Source organism: Acanthochromis polyacanthus, chromosome 21 (genome assembly GCF_021347895.1).
Source record: "Acanthochromis polyacanthus isolate Apoly-LR-REF ecotype Palm Island chromosome 21, KAUST_Apoly_ChrSc, whole genome shotgun sequence".
NCBI classification, from domain to species: Eukaryota; Metazoa; Chordata; class Actinopteri; family Pomacentridae; genus Acanthochromis; species Acanthochromis polyacanthus.
Window position 1 is genome coordinate 31,676,387 of NC_067133.1, and position 18,200 is coordinate 31,694,586.

Consider the following 18,200-nt stretch of genomic DNA (forward strand, 5'->3'; position numbering starts at 1 on the left):
TTGATGTCAAAAATTAATCAGTACAACTATTTTCACTATGAGAACATTATCTAATCCAACAACACCAGTGTTCAATATCTTAGAGTTTAGTTTAGTGTCAGAAAACATAGACTGAGGAAAAATATCATGAGATTAAAGTAAGAATTCACCAAAAATAATTTCCATCTTTCAAATAAAACTGATGTCAGAGAACTCCAGCAACTTTTACATAAAAGAAATAAACTACATACACACTTTAACTCAGGTTTATTAGACAGTAGATCACATCAAATACATGATTGGATTTAGAATCAGTTCAGATCAGACATGAAACCACAACGATGGAGTAAATCATGAGACTATTATCTTGCATTTGGTAAATATTTGTCCTTGAATGTAAAAGAAAAGTACAAATTCAAGGTCTGTCTTTTAAAAGCCTCAAATCAATGTCAGATCAAACCTACAGTATGAGCTATATTCAAGATTGAAGGTTAAATGTGTTGGACATCATATCAAAAACATCTATTCATTTAGAGTCAGTGTAGATTATATGCAAAATAAAACAACATTAACATCAAAAAGAACAGTTCAAACCTTAAAATCTAAATGTTTTGTGGTTTGTACCTTTATGATGAAAACCACAACATCACTGGTCCAAATCCAACCAGGGCTCCTTGCATTTCATCTCTCTCTACTTTTTTAGTTGCCTCTGGACTGGAATCAATAAATGAAATAAAACTTCAAAAGAAAATCTGTAATCTCTCAGCACAAAATTCATAAAAACAAAGTCGAGGAACAAATCAAACCAAAGCATCAAAGAGTACATAGAAACCAACTTAATAAAAATGGTTGAGACCAAATCCAGAGTGTCCTGTGTTGAGTCAGTGATCCTCAGAGATGTTCAGTGGGAGACCAGGCCTCTGATGTTTCTGTCCACTGATGGAAGCTGAAACAACAACCAGACAGACAGACAGGTTATATTCTATTATAAATATGAATAATATAAAAACGTGATACTTACATTCAAGGTTTTACTCCAGTAGTGATGTTTCTCCGTCTGGATTGTCTTTCAGTTCATCGTAGTATCTCTTCACCATCTCAAGTTCAGTTGGAACATCTAAAATAACAAAATATTTAAGAATGTGCTGACTTCTTGAACATCGATGGTTTATTTACAGGATTCTTAGGGTTCTACATCATTGAGTTGACTTTGAAATGTTCCTGTTACCTGGGATTGAGTTGTCATCTGTCTTCAGTGAGATCTCAATGGATTCCCACATGGTCTTCTCCAGTCTCACCAGGATCTCCTCCTAATTACGAATCAAAATCTGTGTCACATATCACAGAGTCAGATCCCTGAATCTCTAATGAATTAACTGTTTAAATGTGACTCAGAGGCTGACAGACTAGATGAACGGACTAATAACTCCATAATGTGTCTGTCTTTGATTAATAACAAGAACTGGTCAGTGGTGACAATTAATGCAGTTTTTAGGAGCTTTAGCACCTTTCAGAATAATGTTTTCTCCACTTGACCACAGAGTAAGCCTTTATATGAATTGTGAGTAAAGAAAGATGTGACTCACAACATGTTTTGCAATATCAGCATATTTCATATTTAAAAATTTGACAAACCATCAAGTCAGCCAGGTGGTTCAACACGGCAACTTTAGAGACCTCAAACATGATGATGTTTTCATGTACATGTTTGGTAATAGTTTTCCTCATTTCCTCCAGTGAACCTTTTCCTCTAAACTCTGCTGCTTCTACAATAAAACACAAAAATGTTGTCAAACTGAATCAATCAATGAAACTGTGTATTTAAAATATATATTATATACTGTATATATCTACACTGATCAGGCATAACATTATGACCACCTGCCTAATATTGTGTTGATCCCCCCTTTTGCTGCCAGAACAGTCCTGACTCATCGAGGCATGGACTCCACTAGACCCATGAAGGTCTGTTGTGGTATCTGGCACTAAGATGATAGCAGCAGATGCTTTAAGTCCTGGAAGCTGCGATGTGAAGCCTCCATGGATCAGACTTGTTTGTCCAGATCATCCTACAGATGCTGGATTGGATGGAGATCTGAGGGATTTGGAGGACAAGTCAAGACTTCAAACTGGTTGTTGTGCTCTTCAAACCATTCCTGAACCATTGCTGCTTTGTAACACGGTGCATTATCCTGCTGAAAGAGCAGCCATCAGAGAATACCGTTTCCATGAAAGAGTGTACATGGTTCGCAACAATGCTTAAGTAGGTGGTACATGTCAAAATAACATCCACATGGATGGCAGGACCCAAGGTTTCCCACCAGAACATTGTCCAAAGCATCACATGCCTCCACCAGCTGGCCTTCTTCCCATAGTGCATCCTGGTTCTATGTGTTCTCCAGTTATGCACATGCACCCGGCCATTCATGTGATGTAAAAGAAAACATGATCCATCAGACCAGGCCACCTTCTGGCATAGCTCTGTGGTCCAGTTCTGTTGTCCACTATTGGTCTTTCGGTGGTGTACAGGGTTCACCATGGACACCCTGACTGGTCTGCAGCTATGCAGCTCCATACGCAACAAACTGTGATGCACTGTGTATTCTGACAGCTTTCTATCAGAACCAGCATTAACTTCTTCAGCAGTCTGACCAACAGTAGCTGATCTGTTGGATCGGACCACATGGATCAGCCTTCCTCCCCCCAAGCTTCAGTGAGTCTTGGCCGTCCATGACCCTGTCACCGGTTCACCAGTGTTCCTTCTTTGGACCACTTTTGATAGATCCTGACCACTGCAGACCAGCAACTTCCCACAAGAGCTGCAGTTTTGGAGATGCTCTGACCCAGTCGTCTCATCAAACTCACACATATCCTTACGCTTGAGCATTGATCCTGCTTCGAACATCACCTTTGAGGACAAAATGTTCCCTTGCTGCTTTATAAATCCAACCCACTAACAGGTGTAGTGATGAACAGATAATCAGTGTTATTCACTTCACCTGTCAGTAGTCAGAATGTTATGCCCGATCGGTGTATATAAAAACAATGACAGGTTGTAAATATCTGATCTTCTTCCTTACTTTTGTAGCACTCCTCCATGATTTCCTCTATTGTCTCTGTCAGACTGTTGTAGATGAATTTCTTACGCTTCCGGATGATCCTGTTGAGTTTTGCCTGAATTTTTTCTTCCTTACAAATCGAACATGATAAATAGATGAACATTATTTTACACAATATGAAGAAAATATGAACCAGATTAATGTGTTTCAGTGTTTAGACTGATTTGGTGGATCTTCTTATGTTTCTCTTGCTTGCCTGCTAATGTTCTAATGAACAGGTTGATTCTAGTTTTATCTTTACCTCTGTCTTCAGAAAGTTCAGTTGCAATCCAACATCTTTGTACTTTTGAATCAGCTCATCTGTATCAAGTGAAAATTTATCAATGACTCCGTTGAATGGTCCACATTTGACTTCGTTTCTGAAATAAGGAGAAGTGTTTCATTAATGTGTATTGAAAAGTTTCTACTACAGTTCATTTATGGCTTTCTTTATTGTTGTAAAATGGGTCAGCATCGGTGTTCTCATTCAGTCACTTCTTACGGGAAGGTCTTCCTGAATTCCTCATCAATGCTGTTGGTCAGATATGAAGCTAGCGTCATGTTGATGTTTATTTGTTTCCCTTTATTTGTTTTGTGGACGCCACCCTTCTCAACTACAGACTTCAACGTCCTGTGAAACGTGTTACCATGCGTCTTTCTCTGAAATAGAAAACACACGACTTTGATCATGTCCATATAAAGTGCAAAATAAGCTGTTTTCATATAATTCAGATACATACAGGATATAAGATGGACTTCAAGGCTTTGTCACATGAGGTTTTGGATGTTTGAACTCCTTCTTTGAGGCGTTGTTCAAACATGTGGTAAGTCTCTTCCATTGGTTTTCTGACTTTACTGAGTTCACGCCTCATGTTTTCTTCAAGGTCTCTGCACACTTCTGCCTTTTTGCCAGCCTGAAGTTAAAAACAAACAAACAATGCATTTATTTAAAGCAGAATATACACACTATCTGACCACCTGCCTTGAAGTGGGTCTGTCAGTGTCATTCTAGATAGAAATCTACTCCACTGTCTAAGATTTTGTTCACCAAGATGATAGCAGCAGATCTGCAAAGTCCTGGAAGTTGTGATGTGAAGCCTCCATGGATCAGACTTGTTTGTCCAGCACATCCCACAGATGCTGGATTGGATTGCGATCTGGGGAATTTGGAGACCATTCCTGAACCATTGCTGCTTTGTACCACGGTGCATTATCCTACTGAAATAGGCCACAGCTATCAGAGAATACCGTTTCCATGAAACAGTGTAGATGGTTCGCAACAATGCTTAAGTAGGTGGTACATGTCAAAGTAACATCCACATGGATGGCAGGACCCAAGTTTTCCCACCAGAACATTGTCCAAAGCATCACATGCCTCCACCAGCTGGCCTTCTTCCCATAATGCATCTTGGTTTCATGTGTTCCCCAGGTAAGTGACACACCTGGCCATCCATGTGATGTAAAAGAAAACATGATCCATCAGACCAGGCCACATTCTTTCATTTCTCTGTGGTCCAGTTCTGATGATCACATGTCCATTGGCGTTGCTTTTGGCGGTGTACAAGGGTCAACATGGGCACACAACAAACTGCGATGCACTGTGTATTCTGACATCTTTCTGTCAGAGCCAGCATAATTTTTTTCAGCAGTCTGACCAACAGTAGCTCATCTGTTGGATTGGACCACATGGGTCAGCCTTCCTCCCTACGTGTATCAGTGACCCTTGGCTCATATGACCTTGTCATCGGTTCATCACTGTTCCTTCCTTGGACCACTTTTGATAGATCCTGACCACTGTAAGACCACAAGAGCTGCAGTTTTGGAGATGCTCTGACCCAGTCATCTTGCCATCACAGTTTTGCCCTTGTCAATCTGGCCCAGTCCTTACACTGCTGATATTTTCTGCTTCTGACACATCAACTTTGAGGACAAAATGTTCACTTGCTGCGTAATATAACCAACCCACTAACAGATGCCATGATGAAGAGATAATCAATGTTATTCACTTCACCTGTCAGTGGTCATAATGCTATGTGTGATCGGTGTATGTACGATTACTGTTGCTGTTACGGATATCAGCCGATTTGTCTTAGTGACGGTCACAGTAAAGATAGTGAGTGGAGATGCATTCACATCTCCCAGCAGACTTTCTACTGGTGCCTTTTCTTAGCCTTGGTGAATGGTAGTTCCAGGTATTTAGCTTCGTTATGATCTTCAGGCTAAGGTCAGCTGTCCTTGTGTTAAGGTTACATGAACTTGTGGTTGTTGGGGCTTGGAACCCAATCTCAAAATATGGGGTCATGATAATATCTCCCTCCTAACCTGTCATCCTGGCTCACCCCTGCTGTAGCATCTTTGTTGTACCTCATCAATCTCCAGTTGTGATAGAAGTTTATGTTTATGGACATTGAACCACTGAGCTAGAAGTTGTTTCTTTTTTACACTACCTTCTGAAAGTCTAGGTACAGTGAGGCCAATTCCTTTGTTTTTGCTGTAGACTGAAAACATTTGAGTTTGACATCAAACGATGAATATGAGACAACAGATCAACATTTCAGTATTTTATTTTCATCTGATACACAACTTAGAAGACAGCATGATTTGTAATGGAAAACCAAAAGAAAAAGTATTGGAACAGATAGACTTAAAATAGATTAAATTGAATAAGACGTAATACTTAGTTGCAATAACTGCATCAAGACTGTGACCCACTGACATCACCAAACTTTCGCATTCTTCTTTTGTGATGCTTTTCCAGGCTTTCACCGCAGACTCTTTCAGCTATTTGTTTAGGGAGGTTACTCCCTTCAGTCTCCTCTTTAGCAGGTCAAATGAAGCTCCATAGGGTTGAAGTCTGGAGATTGACTTGGCCATTCTAAAACCTTCCACTTGTTGCTCCCGATGAACTCCTCTGGTGTGTTTTGGGTCATTACCTTGATCTCCCAATCAGTTTTCTGCATCTTTCTTTAAACTTTCAGACAAAATATTTCTGTAGACTTCTGAGTTCATTTTGCTGCTGCCATCATGTGTTCCATCATCAGTGAAGATTGAGTCTGTCCCAGAAGAAGCCATGCAGCCCAAGCCATGACTTTACCTCCACTGTGTTTCACAGATGAGCTTGTATGTTTGGGATCATGAGCACATCTTTTCTTTCTCCAAACTTTAGCGTTTCCATCACTTTGGTAAAGGATTATCTTTGGCTCATCAGTCCATCAGACTTTGCCCCAGAATTTTTGAGGCTCATCTCTATAAATTCAAGCCTGGTCTTCCTACTCTTCTTGCTAATGAGTGGTTTGCATCTTCTGGTGTAGCCTCTGTACTTTTTTCGTGAAGTCTTCTGTGAACAGTAGACCGTAATACCTTCATTCCTGCCCTCTGGAAGTTGTTGCCGATGTCATTACTGTTACAGTTGTCTTAGATTCTTTCTTTACAGCTCTCACAATGTTTCTTCATCAACTGCTGCTGTTTTCCTTGGTGTACTTGTTCCTCATCTTTTACGTAGCACACCAGTGGTTTCTGTCTTCTTCAGGACATTCCAAATGGTTGCACTGGCTTTGGCCAATGTTTGTTCAACAGCTCTGACTGATTTTCCATCCCTTCTCAGCTTCACAGTTGCTTGTATTTCATGCATAGACAGCTCTCTGGTTTTAAATGTTGGTTACACCTCTATCTATAGATCCAGTCTGCACAGGCTCATTGACCACATTGGTCCCTATGCATTGTCTGAATAATCAATATAATTGGACACACCGGGGCAACTAAACACACCTTTCAATCATGTGTTCTAATACTTTTGCTCACATAAAAATTTGGCATTCCATTACAAGTAATGCTGTCTTCTCAGTTGTGTATCAGATCCAGATGTAAATACCTGGAAATAAAAGCTGAAATGTTGATCTTTTGTCTCATTATTGTTCGATGTCAAATCCAAATGTTTTCTGTCTACAGGAAAAATAAAGGAATTGACCTCACTGTTCCAATACTTTTTGAGGACCGTATAGCTTAGATGTTAGGCTTCCAAGTGTCTATAGGTCCCCCATTCTCTGCATGTATCCTTTATCACTGGGACTGCTTAGTCCATGAATGTCTTGTTCATTGGTCCACTTATCATCAGGCTGCCCTGATTCCCTGACATCTGATGTGAACCTTGTTACCACGGGCATCATCTGAGCCGGCGTGTCTCTTATAATTATTGTGCTGTTAAATTCTGAGGTAAGACTTACAGCATTAAGGACCTTGCCTAAGGGCTGATGCTCGACTTGCCACGCCCAGGTTTGCAAAGTTTTTACTTAAACTGAGTTATTTGCACTTAAATGTATTCATTTGCAATGAATAATATTCTTTAAAGTTCATATTTTAACAACCAAACCCTTTGAAAAAGGTTTGCATTAATAATCTTACCACTTCTCCACAGTTGGCCCCGTGCATCAAAGAGAGAATCCCATAAGCTCCAGACACATAGTTTAACGTCTCTGAGTGACAGTCATTGAGATCTTGCAAATAATCCTGTAGTTTGGGTATTTCTATCAGAAAAAAAGCATTTTTTTGGTAAATTCTTAGATTGCATCCATACATCATCTATACAAGAATAAACCTTCATTAGGGTCTCATGGACACTGGAGTCTCTCCCAGCTGATTTAGAGTGAAGGCAGGGGACACCTGGACAGGTAGCAGTCTATCACAGGGCTTTTTGATTACATGCATTAAAATTTCAAAATTCCATTTAGTTAGTCTTGTTTAAATGAAAGCAGTTAAAGTACACTAAAACAAAACATGGATTTGAGCAACACGTTTCCTGTTACCTACAAATTATTCTCATCTGGAGACTTCACCTACCTGTGTCCTCTGGATTTAGATGTTTTCTTTTCAGGAACTCTTTGGAGCTCACTGTGAACACCTCGAGGCTGTCATCTTGGAAGTGTTTCTACAGAAAATGGGATTAAAGGCGTGCTTGCATTCATAAACAATCTTAAAATTCTTTGTCAGTCTGCAAAACTCACCTTAACTTTGTTTAGTTTGTGGAATTCTTTCCTCACTACTTCCTTGACTTTCATGTTTCTTTGAAATATGCAAGCATGAACATCAGCTGCTGAACTATGAGAAAAGACATGTGATGTGACAGTATTATATGGATCCATTTGCTTGTATTTGCTATGGTTGAGCTCTTGGCCACCACATGCATCAATGTCTGATTTGGATGTTTTATTTAACGGTCCACTTTGAGCATCTTAATTCACTTACTGATCATCTGAATCTTCAATAACATCAGACTTGGTGCAGATAAAGTGAATTTGCTGACACTGGCCACCGTTTCCCATGAGGCTGCAGGTACTCATCAAGATCTCCCAGGGTTCTTTTTCTGCTGCTGCTCGATTGATTTCAGTCACGATCCACACAGTAGAACAATCTCCAACAATCTAAAGGGTTTAATAGCATGTTAATTGTTTTGTAAAAAGATGCCATCACAGGTTTCATAAAACACAGTACTGTTAAATTAACAGCAGTACATGAGGATGAATTACCCCTTTCCACATTTTGTCTCTGCTCTTGTTCCGGTCTCCGTTTCCAGGAAGGTCCACCAGTGTGACGTGTTGGAGAAGATCATTATTTGGCACCTTGACAGTCACACACTTCACCAGTGGCCAGAAACACCTCATTACTTCTTTGCTGTCTCCGTCACTGGAGGCACTTCTTGTGTATCTGACTAATCTTGCAGATAGCTCTTTGGCCTGCAATAAATACAAAGTTAGGTCATATAGGACAATTCATTATTCACTGAAAGTTAAACCATTTTCATTTATTCAACAAAAATATTAACGGATCAAATATTCTGAGGGAAAGTAAGCACACTCCTGTCCTCACAAGTTAATCTTGGTCCCTTTATAGTAGAAATGCCCTCTTTTAGACTTTATTCATTCTTGTCCACCATTTCGTACATTATCTTTCTGAGTGTAGACACATGCAGTTTGACACCACCAGTTCCAGAGTTGCCTTCAGCTTATGTCAGAAATGTTGGGGTTCTTGGAGACTTATTTTTGCTTTTTTGCAAAAGCAAATAAAAACATTTCACACGATCAGACTGATGGCAATTATTCTTTCTATGAAGTAGTAAATCTTTTGTATCTTACTGATTCACACGTCAAAGTCTTCTTCTTGGACTGGAGAAAGTCTGGAATTTTTCTGAAATGTTTGTTGTCCATGAGCATTTGAGGGTTTTTGTGTTTCCATTCATCTCCATACAGCGCTGACAGCTTTTCACTACTGTCACGATAATCTTCATTATCATCATCTTCCTCATCGTCACCGTTACCATCATCATCATCATCATCATCATCATCATCATCATCATCATCATCATCCTGATGTGCTTTATCTCCAAGAAACTGATACATTGACCACAACTCATCTTTCCACTCCTATAAAACAAATAATAATTATATCTTTGTTTCCTAAGTCACATGTTGCATAAACAGGAACGGTACTTTTAATATTCACAGCTGGTTTTACCTCAGGTGTAATGAACTCGATGTCTGCTTCGTACTTTGAGCTGGGTATGTTTGCCTCCACTTTAATCATGACTGAGGTACAGGCACTGACACTTCTAGAGGGCAACAGATCCTTCTCTCCAAGGATGGCGTTTATCAAAGAGCTCTTTCCAGCTCCAGTTTTACCAAAGACACCGATCAGTTCCTTTTTGTCTGTGTCCAAATCATGGATTTCAGTCCTGTTAAGAATCAAAATGTGTTAATTGAGTCATTTGGGAAATATTCAAACACTGAAAATGTGTGTCTAAATGACGACGTCATCTATCTGTGACAAGCCTGCTGAAGTCTCATTTAGAGGTGGTGATATTCATTTTTTACATGTATATAGAGCAATTTCTGATCTTTTTCTGAGCAAATAATTTCTTTGTTCTGACCTTTTGTGAAATGTGTTCTCAGGACTGAAAAGAAATATTGATCTCAGTGTAAGAATTAAAGGTTAACTACTTACAGATAAGTCCTGATGCCATACGGTGTTCTGTTGTCATTTCTAGTAAACTCTGTTCTCTCTGTGGATCTGGTTCATGGTCAGCTGTAGACCAGGAAAACTTAATACTCACTTCAGGAAAGCATTGAGCTTCGTGTTGTCTTGGCGATGAAGTCTTTCAAGGACTGATCCCATGATGTTTTTCACATCAAACAGTATGACTGATTCTGTTGGTGTAACAATAAAGAACTATTTAGATAGAAGCATGAACCAGTTCATTCAATCACTGCACAGAGTCGTGAACTATGTGAAATATGAGAGGAATTTTCTCTACAAAGTAAATGTAGGATGCCTCAGAGTGGATCATGCTTTAGCTACTTCCAAAATGAATTTAATATCGATTTAAGGCCGAGAGGTCCGGTCGCCCAAATTACATTTTTTTGGGCCACCAACATAGGTCAATTTAGACATTTTTAGGAGCCAAAATCAACTTATTAATCCTACTTTTTTTTTTTTTTTTTGGGGGGGGGTGGGGGTGGGGGGGATCCAGGTCCTCCTCCATGTCAACTTGTTAGCTGGAGCCGCCGAGCTATCACTGGTCGCTGGGCAAAGTGTGCGCTAAAACCCCCCACGGCCGTGAAAAGTCACCCACAAATGAGCAGCGCATTGTCTGGAGCTCCTAGCGGGCGACTGGGACGTTGACAGGCGGAACAGGTGCGGTTTGTCCCGGGCAGATGAGCGGCGAGGAGCGGCAGGTGTTAGCCGAGCAGCTAGCGGGGGACAGCTAGCCAGCCGGGGAGTCTGAGCAGTCTGTGACCGGGGAGAGCAGGCGGCGGACCCGCCAAGTTAAAAATGACAGCTCTGGTGGCTTGGTGCTTTCTGTTCGCAGTGCTCAGGCTCAGTTGGTGCTGTCCTCTGGATTCTGCCACCACATTCTGGGCTGGTTCTGGATCCGATGGAGTCTCGCGGACTCCCATGAGATGTTAACGACATTACCATCAGCGACAACAAAGTGTTCATATTTGAAATTAAATCCGCGGAAATCCGCGGATCCGTGGAAAATTGCCATCCCTGAAACTTGGATTTGGAGGTCAGTAGCCCAAATCAAAATATTTGGGCCCCTTACCAGCATGTTTTTTGTCATTTTTGGTCGCCAAAATCGTTTTTTAGTCGCAAATGGCGACCTGGCGACCGTCTAAATCGAGCGCTGTATATTCATGCTGTTGACTGTTAAAATGAGATCTTTTCAAAGTGCCTCAGACATCAGAAAGCCAACGAGAAAGTATTTGCTTTGCAGAGAAGTTTAACCAGAAATCAGCTGTTGGCTGACAATGTTCAGAAAGAAATGGAATTACCTCTGGATGATTGTCTTTCATAGCCACGTTGTCGTTTATTTGGTGACTTCCATTTGCTGGATTCATCTTTAACATCCAACTTTCTCTTCCCTGATTAAAACAAAAGAAGTTAGGTTAGTTTCCTGTCCTCTGTGTCTCCTTAGGAGAATCATTTTTATATTTTATAATCAATAAGAGGCTGTGTATCTCACCTTGAGAACTTGTTGATGGTAAAACCTGAACATGAATATGAACTGATTGTTAAACAGAATTTAATCAAGAAACTTTACAAAATATTCTGGCTGTTTACACGACTTTGTACTTCTACAGTCCAGAATATCCGCATGTCCACTCATCACATGTAAAATTCATCCTTACCTGAACTGAATCAGCTGCTTCTTCACGATCCTGTTGACTCTGCAGAAATCATTTAATGCAAGTGTAAAGTCATGGAAAAGTTTGAGCAGAAAGTGGAAATAGAATCTGTTTAATAAATCCTGTCTAATCAGAATAAAACTGTAATTAACTTACTGGAACAGGAGAATCTGCTGCTTCCTGATTTGTGTTTTGTTCTTCCTGGTGATGAAAAGAGAGTTGAAAATCCTAGTAAATGCTTATGAATGATTATTTCCTGGGAGAAAATCTTATTTCTGTAGATACCATCATAATGGTATAAGAAGTTTAAGACATCAAACAAAAGTGTGCAGAAATATCAGAAAAGCAAAAAACATTACCTTTAAACTCTGAAGTTTTTCCTTGAATTTGACTCTTGGCCCTGTTTTTGTAATCAAGTTTTTAATTTCTTGATCATCAAGATAATAGAGACTTTCCTTGTCAATGCCTTCATCTGAAATTTTAGAGCATGTAGTTCAATCTCTGTCATACATAAATAAAGATGATCTTCAAATAGCTGCAGAAATCTATCCCATAAAGCAGTGAAACATGTGGACACAGCTGTTAATGTGTCAGTGGCTGTATGAGCTGAATGCATCTTCATTCTCTTCTACTGTAACTTTATTTAACAGCCTCCAAGATGCTCCAGCAAAGCTCATGTCTCTGCTTGTTCTGTGTGATAATGTACAAATGTTTTACCATCAGTATTTCTGTTCACTCACAGATGAGAACAATAGAACCAGCAGAACAATGCTGCAGCATTTTTATGTCTGTATTAGTACATGTTATGTTTCATTATTGGCAGATCACATCAATAATGAATAATACTGTACAAAGCAATGATATATGGTCATACTTTACCTTTAAATCTATCAATGAGCTCACTAAGACCCCATTCAGTCAGTTTGTTACAAACAAAGTCATCCATGACCAAGAACAGGAACTGAAAGATAAATGAAAATGTTGTCATCAATCATTACTGCTCAACATTTCAGAGTGTTGTGATTAATTACCCCTTAACTGCATTTACATGGAGCTTATACAGGAAGATGAATCAGCTCTGAGTTGTGATTGAAGCTTAAATGTTTCACCTGATATTGAAGGTAACGCAGACCAGAGCAGGTGAGGAGTTCAGGAGGGCGACGTCAGTAGAGAGACACAGACCTGCAACAGGCAGCCAAAGACATGAGGAAAAAATACAGCAGCAACAGTTCAGGAACAACAGGAGGTGAGAAACAGGAGAGTTCTATAAAAAAGGAACAGATCAGAACAAAATAAACTCTATGAGAGAGGCAGCAGGAATAAACCTGCAGTCAGAGGCTGACCAGGAATAAAGAACAGATAAACAGGTGTGGCTCATGTGATCAAAAAAGGTTGGAAAATTTGAATAGGAGCTGATGGGAGTGGCTGGATCTGAAAAAAAAACAGGAGAGTTAGTGGAGAGAAGACAAAGAGCAGCAATAATTAAATGAAGGAAATGTGACATTCAGTTGTGTCTTAGAGGAAACAAACAGCTTTGAAGACTCTGAGGTTAGAAAAGAATAAAATCACACTCAGATTTTCAGCATGTACACCACCATTCACAAGTTTGGATCACTTAGAAATGTTCTTATTGTTGAAAGAAAAGTATTTTTTTCAATGAAGTTCACATTAAATGAATGATAAATCCAGTGTAGACATTGTTAATGTGGTAAATGACTATTGTAGCTGTAAACAGCTGATCTTTAATGGAATATCTCCATAGGGGTACAGAGGAACATTTCCAGCAACCATCACTCCTGTGTTCTAATGCTACATTGTGTTAGCTAATGGTGCTGAAAGGCTCATTGATGGTTAGAAAACCCTTGTAGTTATGTTAGCACATGGATAAAAGTGGGAGTTTTCATGGAAAACATGGAATTATCTGGGTGACCCCAAACTTTTGAACCAACCCGGTCTCACGGGGATTCGTGAAACTGTCACGTAAGTTTTAGTTTCGGTTTCGTGCGCACCAACACGATTTCGTCATGTTTTTCGTGCCGCTCACCACGAAATGTTTTTCGCTGTGGTAATCACATCTGAAAGTGGTTTATACCGGCGGATTCATGACGATCTAAGCTGTCCATCGGCATATACTGCTTGTGTGATCGCGTTTGCGGCCGCCGGCCGCCGGCCGCCAGATATTCTTGAAATTCCTATGCAAATTGGTAAGTGTACCACCAGCTTATGGTTAGGTTATGGTTAGGTTATGGTTAGGGTTATGTTTAGGGACGACGTCATGCAAAATATAGCGTTGGATTCGCCGCGGTTTTACATTAAAAATATAATATACACATTCTTTTGAAATACGTTCTGAGTGGCACGAAAAGTCCGCCGTTTAAAATACATTGGTGCGCATTTCGTGGTGAGCGGCACGAAAAACATGACGAAATCGTGTTGGTGCACACGAAACCGAAACTAAAACTTACGTGACAGTTTCACGAATCCCCGTGAGATCGGGCTGTTTGAACAGCAGTGTATACACTGTAAAAACATTGTTTTTCTATCTAACAAATCTATAGCCTCTTATTGAGAGGATTATCAGTACAGAATAGCACAGCAGGAGGGTCAGAGTTCTACATGTTATTTTGCCATCAGATGTAATTCGTCTGTTTGTTGTTCCTTCGTGCACCAACACGTCTGCACTGGTGTTTGATTTCACTCGTCCTGTTTGTCTCCACCTCTCACTCTCCTCTCTGCCAACACAGCAGAAAATAAAACTTCTTATCGATGTCGGTAGTTAAACACATCAAGCAGTGTTCAACATCAGAGACAATCTAATCACAGGAATTCAGTGAATGTAGGCTATGTCTGTTATTTCAGTTCTAACAGGGATGTTTCAGTGTAGAAATCAGGGTAAATATGAATACAAAATATTCCTGTTGATAGCCTGCTGTCACACTCAGTGGAGGTTTTGTAATCCCAAGATGAAAGCTTTGGTCGTATTGTTTTACTGCTTGAGTCATTTGAATATTGAAATTGTTCCTGGATCACCTGTTCACGTTATATAATTTCATGGTTCAACAGACCAACGGTATATTCACCGCTGTACACACCCAAACACATAAACTCCTGCAAGAATTCACTCTGTTTACCCTGAGGTGAAACTAACAGAAGCTACTTGCTGAAACAGGTTTTTACTGCAGTAGAATCAGTGAGTGGTTGATGGAACAACTCTGATAAGTTTTTTTTTTCTCTCAGTAATCCTACTTTTATTGTTTTTGACTTCTGATTGTTTTAATCTGAACAATGAGCGATACTGACAGAAATGTGAATTTCAGACATCTAATTACCTCCGCCAGGAGGTTATGTAATCACCGGAGTTTGTCCGTTTGTCTGTTTGTCTGTTTGTCTGTTAACAGCATAACTCAAAAAGTCATGGAAGGATTTTCACCAAAATTTTACAGGATGTTCGGAAGAGCAAGAGTAACAATCGATTAGATTTTGGAGGTGATCCGGATCACCGTCTGGATCCAGGATTTTTTGAAGGACTCTGTACCATTGAGAGATGGCCTGAAAAAAATCCTGGATCCAGACGGTGATCCGGATCACCTCCAAAATCTAATCGATTGTTACTCTTGCTCTTCTGAACTTCCTGTAAAATTTTGGTGAAAATCCTTCCATGACCTTTTGAGTTATGCTGTTAACAGACAGACAGACAGACAGACGGAAAGACAGACAGATGGCCTGGCGGAGGTATGCGCTCTCCGAGTGCTTTTCTAGTTAATAAGGTTGTTTCACGATGCCTCAGAGAGCACACACACATCTCATTCATTTATTATTTCCTTGCACAATAATAAAATGAAATGAAAAGTCCTGAAGAAGCCCTTTGTGTTTCATAAATGAAAAGAATCAGGACTGAGCTGAGATCTTTTTCTTCATGTCCAAAATGAGAAAACAAGAAGATTTTGAATGACAGCGATGTCACTTCTTCAGAAAAGCATCCCACTGTGTTTGAACCATTACTCTGAGTGACGGAAACATTTATGCTGTGATGTTTGTTAAACCGTCTGTATGGATGTCTGATAGCTGTGGTGTTTGTCACTAAAATATTTAGTACAATGTAGTTTTGGTTCACAAAACTCAGTTTGAGGAAATATATCATGAGATTAAAGTAAGAATTCACCAAAAATAATTTCCATCTTGCAAATAAAACTGATGTCAGAACTCCAGCAACTTTTACAAAAAACAAATAAACTACATGCACACTTTAACTCAGGTTTATTAGACAGTAGATCAAATACATGGTTGGATTTAGAATCAGTTCAGATTAGACATAAATCCACAACGACAGAGTAAATCGTGAAACTGTTATCTTGCATTTGGTAAATGTTTGTCTTTGAATGTAAAGAAAAGTACAAATTCAAGGTCTGTCTTTTAAAAACCTCAAATCAATGTCAGATCAAACCTACAGTATGAGCTACATTCAAGATTGAAGGTTAAATGTGTTGGACATCATATCAAAAACATGTATTCATTTAGAGTCAGTGTAGATTACATGCAAAATAATAACATCAAAAAGAACAGTTCAAACCTTAAATTCTAAATGTTTTGTGGTTTGTACCTTTATGATGAAAACCACAACATTGCTGGTCCAAATCCAACCAGGGCTCTTTGCATTTCATCTCTCTCTACTTTTTTAGTTTCCTCTGGACTGGAATCAATAAATGAATAAAAAACTTCCAGAAAATGTGTAACATCTCAGCACAAAATTCATAAAAACAAAGTCGAGGAACAAATCAAACCAAAGCATCAAAGAGTACATAGAAACCAACTTAATAAAAATGGTTGAGACCAAATCCAGAGTGTCCTGTGTCGAGTCAGTGATCCTCAGAGATGTTCAGTGGGAGACCAGGCCTCTGATGTTTCTGTCCACTGATGGAAGCTGAAACAACAGACAGACAGACAGACAGGTTATATTCTATTGTAAATATGAATAATATAAAAATGTTCTACTTACATTCAAGGTTTTACTCCAGTAGTGATGTTTCTCCGTCTGGATTGTCTTTCAGTTCATCGTAGTATCTCTTCACCATCTCAAGTTCAGTTGGAACATCTAAAATAACAAAATGTTTAACAATGTGTTGACTTCTTGAACATCAACGGTTTATTTACAGGATTCTGAGAGTTCTACATCAATGAGTTGACTTTGAAATGTTGCTGTTACCTGGGATTGAGTTGTCATCAGTCTTCAGTGAGATCTCAATGGATTCCCACATGGTCTTCTCCAGTCTCACCAGGATCTCCTCCTAATTACGAATCAAAATCTGTGTCATATATCACAGAGCCAGATCCCTGAATCTCTAATGAATTAACTGTTTAAATGTGACTCAGAGGCTGACAGACTAGATGAACGGACTAATAACTCCATAATGTGTCTGTCTTTGATTAATAACAAGAACTGGTCAGTGGTGACAATTAATGCAGTTTTTAGGAGCTTAAGCATCTTTCAGAATGACATTTTCTCCACTTGACCACAGAGTAAGCCTTTATATGAATTGTGAGTAAAGAAAGATGTGACTCACAACATGTTTTGCAATATCAGCATATTTCATACTTAAAATTTTGACAAACCATCAAGTCAGCCAGGTGGTTCAACACGGCAACTTTAGAGACCTCAAACATGATGATGTTTTCATGTACATGTTTGGTAATAGTTTTCCTCATTTCCTCCAGTGAACCTTTTCCTCTAAACTCTGCTGCTTCTACAATAAAACACAAAAATGTTGTCAAACTGAATCAATCAATGAAACTGTGTATTTAAAATATCTATTATATACTGTATATATCTACACCGATCAGGCGTAACATTATGACCACCTGCCTAATATTGTGTTGATCCCCCTTTTGCTGCCAAAACAGTCCTGACTCATCGAGGCATGGACTCCACTAGACCCATGAAGGTCTGTTGTGGTATCTGGCACTAAGATGATAGCAGCAGATGCTTTAAGTCCTGGAAGCTGCGATGTGAAGCCTCCATGGATCAGACTTGTTTGTCCAGATCATCCTACAGATGCTGGATTGGATGGAGATCTGAGGGATTTGGAGGGCAAGTCAAGACTTGAAACTGGTTGTTGTGCTCTTCAAACCATTCCTGAAACATTGCTGCTTTGTAACACGGTGCATTATCCTGCTGAAAGAGCAGCCATCAGAGAATACCGTTTCCATGAAAGAGTGTACATGGTTCGCAACAATGCTTAAGTAGGTGGTACATGTCAAAATAACATCCACATGGATGGCAGGACCCAAGGTTTCCCACCAGAACATTGTCCAAAGCATCACATGCCTCCACCAGCTGGCCTTCTTCCCATAGTGCATCCTGGTTCCTTGTGTTCTCCAGTTATGCACATGTACCCGGCCATTCATGTGATGTAAAAGAAAACATGATCCATCAGACCAGGCCACCTTC

General features: G+C 39.6%; 1 protein-coding gene across 1 annotated transcript in view; it reads right to left on the bottom strand.

Annotated features, from left to right (window-relative positions):
- Positions 1-229: 229 nt before the first annotated feature.
- LOC127531560 (nuclear GTPase SLIP-GC-like) overlaps positions 230-18,200 on the bottom strand; it is a 124,514-nt gene continuing 106,543 nt past the window's right edge. Inside the window, exons 4-13 of the mRNA XM_051941174.1 lie at positions 7,914-8,001; positions 7,479-7,600; positions 3,818-3,991; positions 3,580-3,737; positions 3,340-3,457; positions 3,060-3,168; positions 1,615-1,745; positions 1,208-1,289; positions 1,001-1,096; positions 230-925 (exon numbers count right to left, since the gene is read on the bottom strand). Coding sequence (XP_051797134.1) covers positions 1,011-1,096; positions 1,208-1,289; positions 1,615-1,745; positions 3,060-3,168; positions 3,340-3,457; positions 3,580-3,737; positions 3,818-3,991; positions 7,479-7,600; positions 7,914-8,001 — 1,068 coding nt within the window. The 3' untranslated portion in view covers positions 230-925; positions 1,001-1,010. The remainder of the gene's footprint in view (positions 926-1,000; positions 1,097-1,207; positions 1,290-1,614; positions 1,746-3,059; positions 3,169-3,339; positions 3,458-3,579; positions 3,738-3,817; positions 3,992-7,478; positions 7,601-7,913; positions 8,002-18,200) is intronic.